This window comes from Muscardinus avellanarius (assembly GCF_963383645.1).
Source record: "Muscardinus avellanarius genome assembly, chromosome: 8".
Taxonomy (NCBI): domain Eukaryota; kingdom Metazoa; phylum Chordata; class Mammalia; order Rodentia; family Gliridae; genus Muscardinus; species Muscardinus avellanarius.
In genome coordinates this window covers 82,742,101-82,764,881 of record NC_137794.1, presented here as the reverse complement: position 1 = coordinate 82,764,881, position 22,781 = coordinate 82,742,101, and the positions used below count along the sequence as shown (strand labels likewise).

The 22,781-nt window shown below is 35.3% G+C and overlaps 1 protein-coding gene across 2 annotated transcripts in view; it reads right to left on the bottom strand.

Moving 5' to 3' along the window:
* Positions 1 to 22,781, bottom strand: part of LAMA2 (laminin subunit alpha 2) — a gene marked incomplete at both ends in the record, with an annotated part of 652,317 nt that overhangs the window by 120,896 nt on the left and 508,640 nt on the right. For both annotated transcript variants that reach the window (XM_080699817.1, XM_080699818.1), the window contains 3 exons: positions 2,480 to 2,690; positions 3,550 to 3,712; positions 10,450 to 10,561. In XM_080699817.1, coding sequence (XP_080555943.1) covers positions 2,480 to 2,690; positions 3,550 to 3,712; positions 10,450 to 10,561 — 486 coding nt within the window. The remainder of the gene's footprint in view (positions 1 to 2,479; positions 2,691 to 3,549; positions 3,713 to 10,449; positions 10,562 to 22,781) is intronic.

Sequence of the window (22,781 nt, the reverse complement as noted above, 5' to 3'; positions counted from 1 at the left end):
GACCACATCAGGATGATCAGTATTTGATATAATCAATTTTGTGCTAAGCATGCTTCAGTAACTTGATAAAAAGGTTTTTTTTTTTTGGTACTAGAGATTGAAACAGCCTCATAGTTATATCCAAATGCTTACATATTTTCTTATTTTGAAACAGGGTCTCACTAAATTAATGAAGCTGACCTGTAACCTGTGATCCTCCTGTCCTAGCCTCCCATGTAGTAGGATTACAGGCTTGTACCACCATACCTGCATTGATAAAAAGTTTTAATAATAAAATTTACATGCCTACCATCTTAAAATAAAACCCCCCATTCAGGTGGGTATTAATTATGTCATTTTATTGTAAGCACTAGTGCAATGAAAGTATTTTTTAAATCTTGTTATTTAATCCAATTGGGCACAATATATCTGTTTCTCAAACTTGGGTGGGGATCAAATAAACCCAGGGGGCTTTAGGATATGAACACTGGGCCACATTCTAGACTTGCCTATTTCTATTTAGCATGGGACCTCATGAAACCTCTCTGTTCAACAAACTTGGCAATGCTTTTAGTCTGGCACCAACCTTGGTACACCTAAGAACCTTTAAATAATCTGTTATTCCTGCTAATCTAGTTAAACAAGCCTTTAGTTAAAATATGGCAATAAAATGAAAGTACAAAATGGATGACTTAAAACTTCAATACTGACTCAGAAGCTTCCAGTATCTCAAGAGGGACCCAAGAATCATGGCTCTTGGTTTTAAACATCACTAAAATGGAGAAATCGCTGAAAGCACCATTTACTGTGACACTATAACTCTTCTTGAAATACTTCTCAAATGCTTATTATGCTTTCCACACAGGTAATTTTAATTTCTTAAACGGTTGCTATAAAATGGAGAGGTGCACCTCTGGGTAAGGTACACCACTGGTGCGTCACCGAGTAGGATGAATCATGCTGGAGCATGACAGGACAGCCACCCGGCCTCCTGCCTCTCTAGATGGTGCTTTTTCTTGGATATTGCTAGCATGTCAGTAGACTTCAAATTGGTTAAGATTAGAACCATCAGTTATTAAAAAAAAAAAAAGGGAGCCTCGTCGGTCTCCCACCAGGATGACAAGGCCAAATTCCAGAAAAAAGACCTGGAATTTTCTTAAACTAATTCATCCTCTTACTTTTCAACCCCAGGGAAAGTGGAGAGAAATTAGTAGAATTTTAAAACTTTAGGTCCATTTTATTCAATAACCACTTAGCAAACATTTTTGAGAGCATACACTATGTGAGAATGTTGAATTATTGTTGAAGGTGAAATTTTATGGTAGAAGAGATATAGATCTGCTGCTGTTTTCAGATTTGTGGGGGCTATTCTCTGAAAACAGCAAAAGTTGCTTTGTCTCTGGCAAGAAAGTGGTTTAACTACCAAATGCAGGTTTATGTAATATGTGTGCTGAATTTAGTCTTAGGAAATGTAATTATTCACCATGCTAAGATAAAGGAAAAAACTGAAAAAGAAAAGAAAAGAAAAAATGATGGAAGAAACTTTAATTCTAGACACAGCTGCACTTTGAGAAAGCCTCTCTAATTACAGAATTCCTTAGCCAGGCACATGCTTTTAGCCAGTTCTTGGGAGGCTGAGACAGGAGGATTGTGGGTCTGCAGGCAGCCTCAGCTACTTAGTGAGGTCCTTCACAACTTAGTGAGACTTTATTTCAAGCAAAGAATTAAAAAAAAAATAGGCCTGGTAGTCTAGCTCGGAGGTAGAATGGCCCTGGGTTCTATCCCTTGTACTGCAAAAATAATTTTTTTCTTGATTTCTGTGAGAAAGGAGAGGAGGAATAACCCAGACTTGATCTGTTTGTGTTAATCCCTTTCAAAGTATCATTTGCATAGAACACATTACAGAGAAAAAGAAGACCAGGGAGTTTCCAAAAATCTAGTTTCTCAAGAAGCTTTCTCTCATATGGTCATATTCTACCAAAAATGTAGGAAGCTTCTTTGATTTTTGGCAGCCAGATCCCTAAACCAAGTTTGTGGACTAGATAAGGTAAACTGCAAAGTCATATGATATCAGGACTTGAGAGTCCTCTACTTATATTCTAGTATAAAGAACTCATTGTAGAGTCCAGGATTGATGCTTAGAGATGTTAATGGACTGGTCTAATTTGTCATTGAGACCAAGTCTTCTGACTCCCAGGAGAAAGCTTCTTTCACTATGCTATACTATCTCCAAGTATAGCATATCAAGATAGGCTAAATATTATTAATAGTCTAAATTATCTGAATTTTATTTGATTCAATGGGAAATGAATTAAGGACACACACACACACACACACACACACACACACAGACCCACAGACACACAAGATCATTCTCTGTTTTGCTTCTTAGAAGCCTCTTTAAAGTTGTCATTCTTCACCTTTGTAAATGTGCAACAGCTGGACCATTTCAACCTTGCTCCCACCCCTGGGATTATGATGAAAGTGCCCTACTACTCACCTCCAAAGCAGTCATGTTTTTCTGGTTGGCAACAGATAAGTGATTTGCTTCTCTGATTTTGTCTGTGGCTTCTCTCAGCAAGTCCCAAGCATCATCGACTTTGTTCTTGTAGTCATCCAGCGTCTTCTGCAGACCCTTCTCCATTTCTTCAGTTTTGCTCCTGGACTCTCTGAACAGCTTGTTCACTTTCTTCAGAAGGCCCTCTGCAGCTCTGCAGTCACCCCAGCCAAACACAGATCGTTATGAAGCTGCCTTAGGCTCTATTGCTATTCGGCAGTGCTATAAGAGATGCTCATGTAAAAGGTGAAATATGTAAGAAACGCATAAAGCAGAGCCACTGTTTACTAAATCAAGTTTAAAACTCATGCCTGAAAGTGGCAGATACTTCATAATTTAAATTAAAGTGAAAAATAAAAACCTTACCTACCTTTAAAATTTATTAGTAAGGTAACATTTCCATTTGAAGGGATGTCTGTCATGCGTAGAACATGACTGATGATGTTAGTTTTATGATTCACTTCACATGCCAAAAAAAGCTACCTTTTACCATAATGGACATTTTCCTTATTATTTTGAATAAGGAAATAAATAAAATAAATGAATATTGACACATTTTCTTAGAAACTGGGAACAGAACTGTATTTTGTCATGCCAATATAATGTCAAGATTTTGATCTGTTTCTTCTTTTTTTTGTTTTAATTGAGCTATCTGGGAGTTGAGTTTAACTTATTTGTATTTCCTAAGGTAGATGGCCCAGTAAAATCATAACTTACTTATTTATCTAAAATATTCTTATCATAATAAAAATCTATTGATAGCCTAAAATTCTCTAATATAAGCAGCTAATGAAGCAAGTCCATCAGCCTAATTATACATAGGCAAAAACATGCTTTTGATTTATTTCAGAGAAAGGCAAGGTGCAGCTAAGTAACTAAATTAAAAATAAGTAAATAGCAAACATTTTATGATCAGAAAAATAAAGTATCTTCAGCTCACATATGCGATGGGAATTCAGAACACTATATATTGAAAGCTCAGTTTATAATATGAACAAAGATAGTTTACTCACACCAACTCATCTTCTGCAACTTCCTTTTGTGTATCTAGGTTTTTTCTCCTCAGCTCTTTCATCATCTGATCTATTTCTTTCTGAAGCTCTTGTACATTTTTCTCAAAGGTCTTGTCTTGAGTTCCTAGAGTTTCATTTAGTTTTATAGCTTTTTCATTAACAGCTGCAGGGGGTAAACCAAATTTTGCAAATTAGTAAACAAAAATGTCACATGCAAAAATGGCACTCAACATCTGTTCCTCACTACCATCTCCAAATGAAATGTCATTTGCCAGGGGTACTCCTGCTGGGAACAGGAGGCTGCAACCAGAAAAATCAGTAACAAAGAGGGGAATGTGGCACAATTCTTCACACTAGGTTTCTTTTGGAGGGCACAGTAATTAAAGCATAGCATTTTCAACCTCAAAAGGAATAAATACAAATAAAAAATGCGTCAAATCCTCTTCAGGAAAGAGGTTTAAAAAATGGGTTGTGTAGAATAGCACTTGGAAGCTAAAGGTACAAGATCTTCTGCATCTCTGGTAAAACAGGCATATAGAGTCACTTTTAAAATATTGAGTATGGAAATACCATCAGTGTTGAGGTCTCTGAACATGAACCTGACCTTGTATCTTTATGCAGTTCTCTTATATTTATTATTTCATAGGAGTGGGAAGGAGCACTGGTCTCAGGACAAGGGTTATAGATGTAGTCTCAAAGATGCCTTCCAGAAGTAACATCCATCCTAAAGAGTCTATGTTTATTATTCATTAAATGGAGGTTCGAGCTGTGCTCTTTGGAATATTAGGATTCTCCAGGTGCTTCAGGTATACTACAATTGATGTCTGTTCTGCCAAGAATTTGTTTTATAGGTTAGTGTTCTGGGCAAGATTTCATTTGGAAAAAGAATTCCATGTCAAATAAGAGTTTAAAAAATTGGTGAATTGAAACATTCACATAGTTCTTTCCATTAGTTTTAGACTACAGTTTCTTGAAGTGTGTTCTATTGAACAATAAATTTGGTGAGTTGAAGGGAGATATTTTCTCAAACTCTTTTGTCTGCTGAATAGTTATTTCTATAGCATTACCTATAAAAAACCATATAATGTGGGGTCTAGGTTGGTATATATATATATATATATATATATATATATATATATATATATATAATCATTCAAGATGGTATTGGGAGACCTCTTTAAGGAATAATAAATTTCAAGTATTTATTTCTGGAGAGATTCTTCTGATTTGTACTGAGCAGAGTTTCCTGAAGAAGGTACACCAAACCAGTACAAGAAGACCAGTCAGGGAAAGTGGTGGGTTAGTGTAGTGGCTCTGAAATGTGGTCCCTCATCAAGTAGCAGCAGCATCACCTCAGAGACTGCTAGAAATGCATATTATCAGGCCCTCCACTGATATACTGAGTCATAAATGCTGGGAGTGGGGGACCAGCAGCCTTGACTTTGAACAAGCCCTCTTGGAGTTTGTGATACATGTTGGCATACGAGAAATACTGGGTTAGTAGAAGAAACTGCTTTGCCAAAATGCCTCTTTATAATTCTGTGTTTTTTTTTTTTTTGTTATAGATGTCTTTGGTAAGAAAACCGGTGCAGTCAAAAATCTTATTCATGTTAGTCATTATGTAGACTGAACTCTTTCAAATTTTTAAGCTAGAACCAAATTCTACAAACTACCAAATTCCACAGTGATGATGTTTAGAGGTGAAGCCTTTGAGACAGGATTAGATCATGAGGGCAAGAACAAGACCGTGTCCTTATTCAAGGGGCACAGACCCTTGAGCTTCCCTCCTGTAAGGTTATAACAAGAAGATGCAACTCTCTGTGATCCAGGAAGTGACTCTTTCCCAGATACCAAGTATCCCAGAGCATTGATCTTAGATATCTCACCTTCCCACAGGGTAAAAAAAAATAAATTTATATTGTTTATAAATCACTAAGTCTATGATATTTTTGTTATAGCAACTGAAACATACTTAAAGACATATTAATTTGCAAAAATTTTTGAATAATACGCTTTAAAGAGAAAATATGGTCATTCGTAGGTAGCCTTGTGGTAGAAATTCCTGCTCAGGTGTTGTTCTCCTAGAAGTTAGTGAGGGTAAATGTTTCTTGGCCCACTGCCTACTAGTCACACCTGGACATATGTCAAAGGACAGTCCCAAGATTCCATCCTTAGTGTTAGTAAATTATTACCTAGACTGCTTCATGTTTGTTATGAAACCATCTGAAAGCTCCCTGGCCCAGTACACTACATGGGAAGCATGCCAGTGTGCCAGTCATTAAATGTACAAATGCACTGGGTGTGGTTAAACACCTGTGATCCCAGTATTTGGGAAGCTGAAACAGGAGGATCACAGATGTGAAGCCAGTCTGGGTAACTTACAAGATAATTTAAAAATGAAAAATAAAGAGTGAGGGTTCTGTGGTACTTCTATGTTCAATATTCAGTATCCCCCCCCAAAAAAAAAAAACAAAGGAAAAGAAAGAAAGAAATTAAAACTTTTCTGCTTTTAAGATTTTAAGAAAAGTAGTACCTGTGGTAGAGTTGGCTATACCTCTGGTATAAGCCTCATCCTTTTGTCTAAACACATATCTCTCTGTACATTTGATTTTAAGCAATTGTGGCATGTAAGTAACTACACACATAATTTGAATTCGCTTTTAAAAAATGACAGTGATAAATTCCATTTTTAAACCTGCCAAAGCCATGTTTTTCTTTTATTATATGAATATCTAAGTGATAAATGATATTTTTTAAAATTTGACCTAATTTAGGTCTGGGGACCCATGCACTATTGAAAAAGAAAAAAGTATGAAATATAATTTCACTGTTTCTCTGTGCAGTTCATTCTCAAAGCTAAACTTATGCAGAAAAGAATTTGGTAAGAGAACAATGATGCTAGAAAAAGAAAAGGCAGGAAGGGCTGCATCTTTTGGAATGCACACACTATTTCTATTAAGTCAAAACAATGTGTAAATAGCTGAAGAAATTAATTGAGTATGTGAAAATGTTTTTTGTTTTGTTTTGGTGGTACTGGGGTTCCTGGAAGCCCTTCTACCTCCAGGCTACACTCCCAGACCTATTTTATACTTTTTTATTTGGAAACAGGGTCTCTTAAACCAGTGCGGCTGGCTTTGAACCTGCGTGATCCTCCTGTCTCCACCTCCCAAGTGCAGGGATTAGAAGCCTGCGCCACCACGCCTGGCTATGAAAACGTTTTTAACTGAGCATTTGGGAGGCAGCGACCAGAGGATCACAGTTCACAGACAGCCTCAGCTACTTAGTGAGGCCCTTTGCAACTCAGTGAGACCATGTTTCAAAAACTTAAAAGACTAAAAAATAGGGCTGAGGGTGTAGCACTGAGGTACAATGCCCCTGGGTTGCATCTCTAGTACTGTAAAAAAAAATGTTTTTAATCTGTATTAAGATAGCAAGTATCATTTCAAGAGAACAGGTTTGACTTCTCTACTGCTTTTACTTATACAGAATTGGAACTTCTCTGAGTACTTAACATTAAAGATGAACATTGCCACACTCCTGTAATCCCAGTACGTGGGAGGCTGAGAAAGGAGGATCGCAGGTTCACTTACAGCCTCAGCTACTTAGTGAGATCCTGCTTCAAAATACGAGTAAAAGAGATCTGGGGTGTAGCTTGGATTCCGTCCCTAGTAATTCAAAAGAAAACAAAAACAAAAAGATGGTAATATTATTTAATCTCTTATTCAAAGGTGTATAGTGTCACTGCCATATGTTTTATTTCTCACAGAATTGGAAATTTTTAAAGATTTATTCATATTTCTATCTTATTTCAAAGAGGGGTTAAAGAAATGTTTTTAAATTAAGAAAATTTTTAGACATTTAAAAATTTTTAAAATACTTTAAATTAAGAAAAAAGGAAATAGTGGTAAAGAAAAAATAGTGCAAATCTGGGAAATTATTGCTGTAGGAAGGTTACTATAATGTTCAATACAGTGGATACTAAATCTACCTGAACAGGAGCCAAAGTATAGCAGAAAGTAAATAGAAGATTCTTCTCTTTTCTTTTCTCTTCTTTTTTCTTTTCTTTTTTTCTCTTCTTTTCTTTTCCTTTCTTTCTTTCTTTTATTATTATTATTTTTTGGTGTGTGTGCTACTAGGAATTGAACCAGGGTCATTTTACTCCAAAATATACCTTCAATCCTATTTTATTTTTAATATTGAACCAGGGTCTAAATGACCACACAGTAGCCTAGAACCTGTGGCCCTTCTGTTTTAGCCTCTCAAGAAGTATGATTGCAGGTGTGCACCACCACACTTGGCAAATGAAGATTCTTAAGTATATAGTATCCATAAGATAAGTAAACTAATTCCTCAGAAGATGTAAAGATGTTTTTCATACATAAATCTGAAAAAAAATATCTTCTGAAGATAAACTTACCAAGAATGAGAAACATTTCTCTGACCTAAGAAACAGTAAAGAAAGGCGCCTAGCATTAAGTGCTATTATATGGCAGGACATAAACACTAATCTATGTCCACTCATTCATTCTAATAATGCATTGGATAAAATATTGTTTGCTCATGATCTAATTAAGAATCATAGCACAGTAGATATTATAAAATTATAGTGAGGTAAGAATACCTTGGATGAGTAGAAGTTGATTATCTATAAAGAGGCCATGACTTATAATGGAAGTTAGGATGAGATCTCCATCTATCTAAACATAAAACTGAAATGGACATATGCAGGGCTGAAGCATTCATTTTTTTTCCATAGCAATTTATTACCACTAATAAATTGTAGAAGTACTCAAGACTCTTCTCATTATTGTAGTTTAGAAAGCAAGAGTAAAAGATCAGGAAGAGAGAGAGAGACAAAGAAAAGAGAGAGAAAGAGAGAGAGAGAGAAAGAGAGAGAGAGAGAGAGAGAGAGAGAGAGAGAGAGAGAGAGAGAGAGAGAGAGAGAGAGAGAGAGAGAGAGAGAGAGAGAGAGAGAGAGAGAGAGAGAGAGGAAGGACATGTGGCTGGGTTATATAGCCTTTTTAAAACTAGTGGCAACCTACCTTCCTTCCTTCCTTCCTTCCTTCCTTCCTTCCTTCCTTCCTTCCCTTTTTCCTTCCTTATTTCCTTTCTCTCCTCTCCTCTAAGCTGCCAAGCCTTGTAGTAAATCAAAGAAAGAACTGAATGAAGCTCTGATATATTCATTCACATTTGCATTTTCACTTAATTTTAACAATTACATTAATTTTGTCAAATAGTGACCGCTGGCAGATATGAAAAGTGTCCCTATTTTTCTCAAGTTGAGCTACCACGCATGTCACTTCATATGACTCAGAAAAAGGTGCCCCATCTGGCCAGGCACAATTATATCACCAGACCTGATGCCATACATACTTTAGGAAATTAGAGATATCTTAGGTGATAGAGAATCCTTTTGTCTGCTGTATAGATAGGAGAATGTGGGCAGTGAGCAAAGCCCGGCTGAGACATCATCTTCACTCTGCCTCTATTGATGCTTTGGTGCAGGGCACAAACTCTACAATGCTACCCAGTGTCCTAAGCCATCCAGAAAAATGATCCACATTGACAGAAGGGATAGCTGTGAATATGTGTCTCTGTGTGGTGATGGATAGAGGGCTGTAGGTAGAGAAGAAAGTTAGCAGTACTGATACTGGAGTCCACTAAAGCAACATGTTAGTATTTATTCTCATGTACCAATAATTAAATGAAATTATTTTAAAATCAGTCTCCAGGTGGGGCAGCTAGGTGTTCAGAGTTTGAGATTTCAGATGAAAGGAAAGGAAAGATCCTCTAGAGGAACACTTCTATGCTTGCCATGGGATTTCTTGTTTCTATTTTTGTTGTTGCCGTTGCTTTTGGGGGTGAGGGGTGGATTTCAAGTAGCTTTAATGGAAAGTAATCTCAGTGAAAGTATGATAATTTCATCCAGAGGAAGATAAGCCACAGAACTCATTGTGATACTCAAATTGATTTTTTTCTGGTAGAAGTAACTTCTGTTTCAGAATCTAACAAATTTGGCCTTAGATTTGACTACATATTGAAAATCTTTATTTAGGGAGTCTGTGTTTCTTCCTGGTCAGTGATATTGAATAATGACCAATCAGAATCTGCCACGAAGATTAGCTGATGTTCTGATTCATGCTGTGTTATAAAGCAAAAAAATTAAAACTGTCTAAAATTATACAGCAATAAAAATGTTTTATTTTTAGAGAAAAAGCACTTTTTAAAACTTTCTCAACGTGCATGTCTATTTATATTAGTATATATTTAAAAGCTAGTTCTTCGTTCTTGGGTGGGGGGTTATTATCTGTTTTCATTACAAGTTTCTTAATCTGGGCTTCTGTTCAAAGATAGCCTCCACTTTATTTCTCAATCACGTTGGTAGATGCCAAGAACAATTCCTAGGGAATTGTGGACTAAATTCAATGGAACTTCTGGCAAAGTAACACATCCAAATCCCAAGCAACAGATGTTCATTAAAAACCTGTACCAAGTATTTGAAAGCTATTTTGAGATATTAAAGTATGCTCTGATGTACCTAGTAGAATGATGGAACTAGTGTTTAAAAAAATTAAACATATTTTAAATAGTTTTGAATTATAAAATAGCAAAGCATAGGTTTCCCACGAGTTATTTAACCATAATGGCCATTCCTCAAAAATTCACTGCTATTCTGCATTTCTAATAACGAATTCACCAACTGTTGTCACTCATTAAACATTGTAGGTCATAGATTCTCAGCAGATAATACTCTTGAATAATTAACCAAAATGCTTTATAAAGTGCAACCCTTGAATTTAGAACTGACACCTCTTACAAGAGAAATTTTAGTCCTGTGTAATTTCTTTCTCTATCTTTCTGTTGGGACAAATAATGATTAAAACATGATTTTTCTAGTACCTTCTGCATCCCGGGCAAGGTCCTTAATGAATTCTCGGAAGGACTTTGCTCTCATGTTGGTCCTCTCAGCATCCTGTCCCGTTTGCTCACCATCTGCTGTCACTTTGGTAGCCTAATGATCCAAATTTGGGAAAAGCATAATTAATAGAGATGATGAAGCTACAGCTAGATAAGCTCCCACTGGCTACATTTTCTTTCAAATTTTACTTTGAGCCAAAGGCAATCGATGAATTATTGATCAGATGTACTGGAAATGATGCCCCGTGTTCAAGTGTACAATTAAACTTTATTACTTCTTCTATTAAATGAAAATTAGAGAGCTGTATTTGGTCTTTTAAAAATCCTTGTTATACACAACGGCACAGAAGAAGTGATAAGGCAAAATTATTTCTGAAACATCTTTAAGGTACTATTGCCAAGGTCTTCAATGGATGCTTCAGCTTTCACATGTTGCAGTTTGGACCATATTTTATTTAAAAACATGTGGAGTGCAGCAGTGATCTCTCGAGGGAGGAAGAGCCAGTTTGTCTCAATAAGCTTGATCCTATAGATCCCATTTAGATCAATACATTAATTAAAGAAACAAAAAGGGGGAAGTGCTTAGCTCCCCAGGAGTAAATGCCTGTTTTATAACACTTCAAAAGATGCCAGCAAAAAACTGAGGGAGAATAATTGCAAACTTTCTTATATGACACCCTCCAATATATAGCTGTTAACCACAGAATCATACACCACTATAAACAAAATACAAGAGAATGCTCAAACAGCCCCACCTTCCAAAGCATATCCTCACACATGTTCATCTTTGTTCTCACTGAAAATGTCATTTGATACAACAAAATGCATTTGATCAGTTCATAGTTAAGAATAGCATAAACAAATACAAAAGATGTGTGCAATGTTAAATGTTTCATTAAAAGATACTACAAAGTTTTGAGCATCTGGACAAGTTTACATTTCATTTTTCTGAATGTATGCATATATGAATAAATAGGACTGCTCTTTTACAAAATAGATGCAGATAATCCAGCAACAGGCAATGAATTAGAGAGTCAAAAATGGCCTAAATATAATTTGGAATGAGGTCCAAGTTGGCATGGTATTAATACTCTACAATCTTGTACCAGAGTGCTTGCATTATGGGCATGACTATAAAATAATTTTTTTATATTCATAAATGGATTTTAAAAAGGACATAATGTTTGGAGGGCACAGAATATGACAAGAGGTGCTACAAGAATTGTTCTAAGAGTTTGTCATTTTCCAGGGACTGGGGGAAGTTTAATTCATGGAAGTTTTCAAGGTTTTGCATAAAAGGTAGAATACAAAGTTCAACTATTATCATCCATTCTCTCAATTTGCCAGCATTAACATCATAAATAAAAGGATGAAAAGAGAACATTCCACTAGAAAATTTTTTGAACTCTTCTTAATAGTTTCTAGAACATATGGAAAATACTTTCTGGAAAATTAATCAACACAATGTTTTAGATTTGCTCTTCTAAAATATTAATTATGAAATTATCTTTTACATTTAGTATTTTTACAAGTTCATTTTGTAAGTAAACAGTAGATGCAATCACTAAATTACAGAGGTTTCTGCTTTTGTGGTAGGCGTTGTATGTCTCAGTAATTGCTTTTAACTTGATTCTCTAAACATGTTTGCACTTAAGAATCAGATGGTCAAACAACCTTTTTACACACACACACACACACACACACACACACACACACACACATTTTTAAGTGCTACTTTTTCATCACTAAGTTCAACTGCTCTAGATGGTGGTCCTCTGACCTGCCTCAGATGCTTCTGTCATCTAAACTTGATTATACTTTCCAATTCCGTTCTATTTTCACAAAAATGCTAATAAGAAACTTGATCTACAATATGGTCATTTTCTGATATATTATCTTAAGTATTAAGGGATCACTAATACCAACATATCTTATTATACAATGTACAATATAATTAGAATTTAAAATTTCTTTTTGTTTTATCACGTTTTCTATATTACCAAGTGTTAGTAATTTGCATAAATATTCACACCATCACACTTACTAACTTGTATTACCAACTCAAAGCATCTAATTAAAAAACATCAATATACTGCCTCATATTCTGCATGATCATGAGCTAATCATTAACTACTTCTACCGACCTACTGCATTTATCTGGTAATATGTCTGAGTCATCATTAAGAAATATTTTACTCTCAATACCAATTCTCTAAGTACTCTGTGTTAAGATGTCAAGAACTCTATATTTTTCATGCTAAGAAACATGTTTAAAAAGTGATCACTAAGGCTCTACACAATCATCTTCTTTATAGGCCAAGTTTCTCCCTTCTTAGTATCTTGTTGTCTTTGCCTGGAATCAGCTTTTTTTTTTTTTTTTTTAACACACTCAGAAATGGGATCTTTAAGCTGGGAGTGGTAGCACATGCTTGTAATCCCAGCATTGGAGAGGCAAAGACCAGAGGATTTTGGTTCACAGACAGCCTCAGCTACTTAGCAAGGTCCTTTGCAACCCAGTGAGACCCTGTTTGAAAAATAAAGAAAAAAGATTTAAGGCTGGGGGTGTCACTCAGATGTAGAATGCCCATGGGTTCCATCTTCTTTACCACAAAAGGAAAGAAAAGAAAGAAAGAAAGAAGAAAGAAAAAAAGAAAGAAAAAGAAAGAAAGAAAGAAAGAAAGAAAGAAAGAAAGAAAGAAAGAAAGGTAGATAGATAGATATGGGATCTTTATCATCTATTAGCTTTCAGTTTAAGTGGCTCTTCTTAGTGTGTTCAATCCCAGGGTTTCTGTCCAGTCCTCCACATTCCCTGTAGCAGAGCATTTTCTTCATAGCATCACACATTATAGAATTAACATTGATAAGTAATTGACCTTATTAGTTGACTAGCTCCCAATCAAAAGGTAAACTCTAAGAAGCAAAGTACTGGGTTTTTATTGTGTATCTTTCAGATTTATATTCTAGGATGATGCTAATTAACAAAAAATGTTCTGAGTTTGGTTAAATAGAGGACTAAACAAATAAGTTTTCTAATAAATCTTGCTACTCTCATTACAATTCTTGCCTTTCTTTCTCAGAAAAATATTTGATTTAGATTATTGATTCTTAACTCCTCTCCACTTACCCAAAATAAACACAGGCTTCATTATTTAGTTCCAACCCCATCTTCTTGGTGAAGTCACCTTTGCCTGTTCTAGCATGTGTTCTCTTTTCCACCATTCATAATGGGGTACTTTGTTTTGCCATATCTCTATTGTCCCCATCATTGCTCTGTCTTATTTCTTTTCCTTAGAGTACCAAGCACAGTGTCTGTCAAATTGTAGTGGGTCAAAGATTTTGAGAGATTGACTGATATAATGATAATCAAACCATCTAATACTTTGAAGGTTTAGTCTGTTGGAAAATTCCCAATGCCATTCAGAGTGACCATATGCGGGCATCATGCTTGCCAGAAAATGTGGATGGCTGAGCAGTTAGTTCTCAGGGAATTTCTCAGAGCCTCATAGGAAGCTGCTGCTTGAGGGTTGCAGCTAAGTGCTTGGGAACAAAGCCAGGCATGAGGACTTCCAGCGGTAACCACACAGCATTCTAGTCACTGTCCTCATCCTAACTCAAAGCTGAGCCTTTGTGCTGGCAAAGTTAGGGGTAGAGGTTTGGGGTGGGCAGAAACCTTCAGAGCCACCATGAAGCTTACTGAGAAAGACATACTTCCTCTGAACATACAGGGCAGACTTCCTCTTTTGGCTGCACTCCAGGAGAGGAGATATGAAGTGCCTGGCACCAAAAGCATTGACTTACAGAGATTAGCACTCTAAAAGAAGGATTACACAGTTGGGCTCAGCTGTACCCCAGGTTGCTATGCACATTTGGAAAGGTTTACAACACTCTCTTGTGTCTCCTTTATCCTTCCTGCCTTTAAGGATACATGGAGGGCATGATCCCTATTTTAACTCTGGAGAAAGTGAAGACTCATGAAAAATATTAGTGGTTTACCAGAATTCACACATAGAAATTGGAGGAAAAATGCAAATGTACTACCTTACCTTATAATTTCATATTTTTTCTGTATCAAATATTATTTTATATTTGGTTAATATCCAGAAAGACTAGGAAAGGGTTTTTAAAAAGTTAAGCATTATGAGTGGGAGGAAGAAATCACGAGCTTATCTAGTAGGTTAAGTAGATGCATAAGCTTTGGCCTACATTTAACGAACACATTTCAAAGTCCATATCTGAGAATCATCTAGATATATTTTTAAAAAATCATTCATATTGTGGTTATATAATCATTGTATGGCAGCTAAGTTGAAGAGTCAGCCTTGTCAAAACGAACCATGACAGATTCCTAAAAGAAGCCCAGGACAAATATTCTACTACCTATAGGGAGAGGTATCATCGTAAAAGCAAAAATCCACAAAAATCAGGTTTAGCCAGGACAGGTTATTGATACTGTTACAGATAAATGCTCAGCAGTACATGATGGGCTATCTGTTGGGTTTAGTTTGTCTCTTTCTGTGTGCTATTTGATCACCATCACCAACTCTTAGTTATCCTCCTTATTCACTGTTATCTTGCTCTTTAAGTATTTGAAAAATATTTTCTCATGTATCCTAATATGGAATGCAAACTTCCTTTTATTCTCTAGCTTTGATTTTCTTATTTTTACAGCCTTGAGTCTCTATATTGCAATCTTTCTGGTGCCCCTTCATGAACAATACCATATACAATATCTTGTACATATTATCCTAACATTGAATTTTTTTACATGCTAGTTCACTTAGCTGGGTCTTTTCTTATTTTTTCCTTTTTTCCAGCTTTTATTTTTTAAGTATTTGTATTTAGGCACCCTGCATTACCATTATGCACACATAAATTTACTTGTGAACAATGCAGTTGTTACTTTTTGGCTTCAGCTCAAGCGGTTCTCAGTATGCCCCTTGAAATCTACACATAATTTTCTTGGTTGGATGTTACTGGTGTCTTTCATTTTCTGCTTCCTTTATGTTAAAACTAGAATCCAATGAAGCAAATCTAACTATTGAATAGACAACACTGCTTAAATGCCATTCACCTTTGCATTTGTAGACTCATATGGTTTCTTGCTGAAATTAAATTTCAGATCTAATCATTTATATGCTATTCTCAAGGGTTGTCTTCAAATGCTACCAGTTCTGTATATCTAAGTGGCAGTGAAACACTCCCCAGGCAAGACATTACCAACAACACAGAAGGAAAGAGACAGGAAGCAGCCACGTGACTCTGTAGAATGATAAGGAGCCAGTTCCGAGTAGAATATCTTCCCACATATATCAGGTCTCAATTTTGAAAGTTCCAAACAGAACAAATATAACTTGTTATATCTTCTCTCTCTCTTTTAAAGCATAAAATAAAATAAAAAAATAAGAGAAACTCTGATAAGAATATCCAAGGCTACAGGGTTACATTAAAAGGGAAGGGACAGATATACACTAGTGGTATTTATAACCTGTTCAGTAAAATAATAGCATAAAAATTTCAAAGCTTAGGAATATGATGACTATCCAAATACTGGAGGCATTTAGGACCCCAAACAGACAAGACTAGAAAAGAATTATAGTTAAAATGCCAAAAATCCAGAACAAGAAAAGAATTTAAAAATCTGCGAGAGAATTGACAGTTTGTCAGTTAGCCTATAAAGAAAAATCAAAATCAAATAACAGCAAATTTCTCAGCAAAAACCCTGAAGTACATGTGGTCTAGGATGGTGCTTTAAGCCCTGAAAAACAAACTGCCAATCAAGATTGCTCTATCCAGCAAAGCTATCTTTCAAATTGGAGGAAAAAAAAAGAAGAAACTTCTAAGATAAGCATAAATTGAGGGAATTTGTGACTACTAAAGCAGAATTTCAGAAGATACTTAAAAGACTCCTATATACAGAAGAAGATAAAAGACCAAAAAGAGTTCAAGAAAGAATAAATATCATTAGAAAACTAGATGACCCACGCATGGTGATGCCTTTTGTTTCTTTTAAGTTGCTTGCAAGAAACAAGCCTTAACTTGCCAAGTGTGGTGGCGCATGCTTGTAATCCCTGCACTTGGGAGGGAGGATTGTGCAGGTTCAAAGCCAGCCCCGCTGGCTTAAGAGACCCTGTTTCCAAATAAAAATATAAAAAAGGTCTGGGAGTGTATCTCGGAGGTAGAAGGGTTTCCAGGAACCGCAGTACCACCAAAAAAAAAAAAAAAGAAAGAAAGAAAGAAACATGCCAACATGCCTTATAAGCAAAAACATCTACAGACTAAACATGAAGGATGAAAAATAATATTCTCTATAACGGGGACCAGAAAGCCAGCAGGAATAGCTGTTCTCATATCTGATAAAGTGGATTTCAAGCCAAAATTATTCAGAAGAGACAAGGAATGCCACTCTCTTATTAGTCATATTACCAAAGTGATCTGTTGATTCTGTTAAATCTTTATAAAAATACCAATAATATTTTCATAAAATTAGAAAAACAATTTTAAAATTCATATAAAGGAATAAAACATCCAACTTTAAATTGTAATATAGAACCATAGTAACAAAGACAGCATGGTACTGGAATAAAAATAGACATATAGGCTGATAGTATATAGTGAAATACACAGAGAAAAACCCATAAAGATACAGTTATCTGATCCTTAATAAAGATGGAAGAAAAAAAAAACATACTTTGGAGAAAAGACAACCTCTTTAACAATTGGTGCTGGTAAAATTGGAAATTTATAGGTAAAAACTGAAACTAGACCTCTATCCCTTAATCTGCAAAAAAGTGAATCAAAGACCTGGGAATAAAAACAAAAACATTGCAAATACCAGAAGAAAACACAGGAGAAACACTCCAATATGTAGACATAGGCAGCAACTTCCTCAATAAGACAACTATAGCTCTGGAAATAATACCAAAAACCAATAAATGAGAAAGTATCAAACTAAAATCTTATGCACAGCCAAGGAAACAACACTGGAAAGAAAGAAGCTACAGAATGAGAAAAAAATCTCTGCTAGCTACTCTTCTGTCAAAAGATTAATATCCAGAATATATAAAGAATGATAATACTATAAGAACAAGTAACCCAACAATAAGTGAGCAAAAGAAGTAAATGAGCATTTCTCAAAACAAGAAGTACAAATGGCCAATAATTATGTGAAAGAATGTTCAACATATTTAGCAATCAGAGAAATGCAAATGAAAACTACGCAGAGATTGTATCTTATTCCCATTAGATTGGAAATGAACACGAATATAAGAAACAATAGATTCTGTCAAGGATATGAGGCAAAGGAATTTTTTTACACTGCTGATGGGAATGTAAATGTGCACAACCACCATGGAGCTCAGTGAGGAGGCTCCTCAAAAGACTGAAAATGAAACCACAATGTGATCCAGCTATATCACTCCTCAGTACTTATCCAAAAGAATTAAAGCCAGCATACTACAGTAGTACATCAGTACCTGTGTCTACAGCTTCCTAGGTATAAATCAACAAATGAATGGATTAAGAAAATGTGAAAATGTGATATAAATATGTATGCATGAGTTTTGTTCAGATGCAAAGGGTATAATTTTTTCTTTTGTAGGAAAATGGATGGAACTAGAAAACATAGATTTATTTTTATGTTCACTTAAGTAACATAAGCCAGAGTCAGAAAGTCAAGGGTAATATGTTTGCTCTCATATGTAGAAGCTAGAGAGAAAAAAGGAAACTAGAAATTTCATGAAAATAGGAGACAATTAGGTAGACCAGATGAATAGAGGAAGGGAACTGGGGGGAGGGCAAGCGAAGGGTAAGATGAGATATTATGAAGATACTGATTCAATTATGTTATATGCATGTAGATATATGCTACCATGAATCCTGCTATTATGCATAATTTTTTTCACCAATATTTTTAAGATATTTTTTCACATATTATAGAATAGTCAATACATTAAATATGATTCTCATATTTAAGGAATCTGTATTCCTATAGATATAATAAAATGGGAATAAATAAAATACATGAAAAGAAATGTGTTTATATAATTTTTTACTTAATGTTTACACATTAACCAGAATACATCAAAATACATGCTAAATACTGTTTCTTTTGAGAAACAATATTCTTTTTTCCCCAAGGATTTCTCTATGAAAAATAGGAGCACAAAATATAAGCACTTGAAAGAGAAAGGATAGCTCCCACACCATCCATGCAAGATAAAATTTACTACGTTTTAACAAATATAAAGAATATCATAAAGTAACTAGATTGCCCTAAACAGAAAAGAAAGCATCATTAAGATTGGCAGGAACAATCAAAGCATCGTCCAGAGGAAAGAGTGACAGCCAATGGGTGATTAGAGGATTGCAGCATTTTTAAACTATCTTAGTCAGAATTTTGACTGCTACAATCTAAAGACCTGACCACATAACTTAGAGGAAGGAAGATTTATTTGCTCCTGGTTTTCCTTGGTGACTTGGGGGGTTTACTCCATGTGAGGCTGAAGACTAAGGAGCTCAGGGTGTAGCGGAAGTAGGGAGCAGTAAGAGGGAGAGTGCAAGTCTTTGCTCTCACATTATGGAGGTCAGAAGCAAGAGAGTGAGCAAATAGGGGAGCAGGAACCATATGTAATCCCCAAGGCCTCAGGCCCGGAGACCCACTCTCTCCAGTTACATCTTACCAGCCCAGGCCACTATGCAGATAAATCCATTACAGTAAATTTATTCATTGCTAGAATTAAAACCAAGCCCTGCTTCCAACATTGCCACCCCATTTCTGTGAGAGATAGGAGAAATTATATTTTCAAACCATTTTGTCGACTTTGTCAGACATCAGAATCACTTAAAGAGATCTTGAAAGCCTCAGTTCTTAGATTGTACCTCAGATCAAGGGCATATTAACCTATGGATCTATGTCCTGGTCTAAGGTAATTTCAATATGCCATCCTATTCTAAGATATTCTCTTCTTCGTGGGTAATAGGAGGTCATAGCCATTGCAAATACTATATTCTGGGCCCAACTGCAGGATTAGTCATGATGATGAGAAAGAGGCATTGGTGGTGTTAGCCTAATATCTTTAGATATTTCAGTCATCTAGTTCCTGAGTTTGCCTCCACGTGTATCAGTTCATCTTTTGATTGTCTTGCAATTTGACCACATGGAAGTATAATTTGTTATGTTGGCTTGAGTTTTTATGGTCTTGATGACAGTTAGATTGTTAGTTTTAAATGTGATAGCGACAAAGTTAATTAGTATTTTCATTTCCTCTCTATCTTCAATAGACCTAGATCTTTGCTTTTTAACACAGCCTCATTTCTAGACTTTTTGTGTTATAGAATCTGAAGAATGGGCAGGTGAAAAAATGGTATTGGAATATGGAAAGGAAGGAGAAGTAACTTTGCAGTGAAAAAATCTACCAAATACTTTACCTCTCAGCCAAGTAATGAAGATTAATATCAATAGCAATATGACATACTAACCACATGGATCTTTGATATGATCTGGTGATAATAGTATTTAGCTTTTGCGGCTTTCACCACACGAAAAAGTTCTAACTCTATTTTAATCATGAGAAAAGCATAAGACAGACCCCAACTGAGGGACAGTCTACAAAACACGTGAACTTGTCAAAACTGTCAAAGACACAAAAAAATGGGTCTAAGTAATTGTCATAGTGTAGAGGAGCCTAAGAAGACATGATAGCAATATGAAACATCGTATTCTGACTGATACCATGAAATAGTAAAAGGAAATTAAGTAAAAACTAAGGAAATTTGTATAAAGTCTTTAAAAGTCTTTAGCTAAATTTAGTTAATAATGTATCAGATGCACCATACTAATGTTATGTGTTAAAAATAGAGAAAAATGAGAATGAAGAAAATGGGAATCCTTTGTAATATCCTGGCAATATTTTTACAAATCTAATATTATTTTAAAATAAAAGGCTTATTTTTAAAATAGCATTGGAAATAACTACTTGCCCAAAGAAGACCAAATTTTTAAATACAAAACTATAAAGCTCCTAGAAGATAACATAAAAAAAAACTTTAGCCCTGGGTATAGTAAATTACAGCACAAAATACAACCATGAAAGAAATAATTTATAAGATAGACTTTATAGAAAATTAAAAATTTCTGCTCTGTGAACTATTCTCTTATAAGAATGAGAAGACAACCTGTAAAGTAGCAGAACATACTTGTACAAGACACAGCTAATAAAGAACTGTTATACAAAGCATACCAAATTGAAAATGGAAAAGGATATGTTACCAAAGAAGATACACAAATGGAAAATACATATATGAAAAAGATGCCAAACATCACATGTCATTAGAGGGTCGCAACTTTAAAATCTATGAGACACCATTAGCATTTTTTAGAATGTCCCAAATCCAAGACACTGAAGTGAACACCAAACACTGGTGAGAATGGGGAGTGATAGCCACTCTCACTCCTTGCTGATGGGAAAGCAACATGGTACAGCCAAATTGGAAGCCATTGTGGCAATTTTTCACAAAACAAAACATACTCTTACCAAAGATCTGGCAATCAGGCTGCTTGGCATTTACCCAAATGAACCAAAAACATGTTCACACAAAAATATGAACACAGACATTTACAGCCATCTGATTGCCCAAATTTGAAAACAATCAAGATATCCTTCACAGATAAATTGTGATTAAGTCCAGAGTAGGAAATATTATTCAGCACTAAAAAGAATTGAGCTATTAAGTCATGACTAGATACAGAGAAACTTTAAGTGTGTGTTAGTGAAAGAAGTTAATCTGTAAAAGCGTTCTCTTATGTGACTCTCATTATAAGACATTCTGGCAAAGACTGAACTATGAAGACTGAAAAGGTCAGTAGTTGTCAGAGATTAGGGAGGGGAGATAGATGACAGAATATGCAGCACCAGGAATAAACACTAAGGTAACTATGGACTTTGGTTGATAACAGTATATCACTACAGGTTCATTGATAACAACACAGGTATGCCACTCTGGCAAAGGAGGTGAATATTTGGTGCAGCTGTAGGCAGAGCAGGGCAGTGGTGATATAGGAATTTCTGTGCATTCGGTTTTGCTTTGAACCTTAAACTGCTCTTAAAAAGCCTACTTTTACAAATTTAGTATGAAATAGTCTGCTAGAAAGACAAAAGCTTGTGGGCTGAGACATAATAGAGATCTGAAGCTTGTAGTGAAATATTTCTTGCCTCCAGACTCAGTTCAGCAGGCTACAATAAGCTCAGTGAGAGCAGAGATCATGCCAGTTTTCCTTACACTTCCATCCACACTAAGTATTCATTAAATGAATAAACAAATGAACAAAATGCCACCTGTTCCATGGATTTTTTTTCACTAATTATCTCTAACCAATTTAAATTGCTCCATTTTTATGTAATTCTGATGTATAATTTTCTTCCTTCATTTCATGTTTTATTATATAGTTACATATAGTTGGTTCATATTTTCATCTCTACCCCTAAAGGTAACACACACACACACACACACACACACACACACACACACACACACACACAGGACTGAAAGGTTCTTAAAGACAGAATGAGCCTCATTAATATTTTTCATTTGCCAACACTTAATGTGGGCTTTGTATGTGTTGAACATAGAGACTGAGTTGAATTGAACTGAATAAAATTTACTCTAACATGACTCACTTAAAATCTCTTATTTATTAATAGTCACATAATAAACAAAATATTAAATATTATATTAATTTGAAATTTTTATACTCATTAGTCTAAGTCAATATCTAAGTGCAGTTGGCCATATTTCTGGTATGATCTCCTGAAAAGGTGTTTAGTATGCTGTGTGTAACATCAGGGCCATTGTACAGCATTATGTACTCAGGAGCCATCTGATTTCCCTGTGGAAATTTACCTAATCCAGCAGCAGCTTATGTGGAAAAAGTACTGGGCCGGTGGGAATCTAGTCCTGGGTAGGTTCCTGAGTTTAGCTACATGGATGGCTGTTGTTAATTTATTTCACTGTCATGGCCTGTGGCAGCTCTTCTTTTAAATACAAATGGAGTAGATAATCTTTAAGAACCTTCTAGCTCCAATATTCTTTGCAATTTAAAGCTTAAATTGAGATCATCAACTGGACTCCTACATTACAGGCCCGATTCCTTGTTCATGCATTTTTCTGGCCACAAGATGGCGGGCTTTGTGTTGTTTTCTTCCTTCAATTGCTGTAAAAAGAACCTAAAGAGTCTTGCAGTTTTGAAAATATAAAATGACCAGTTACTGAAAAAGTCTGATAAATACAATATGAATTTATATTCTGATTTTAAAAGG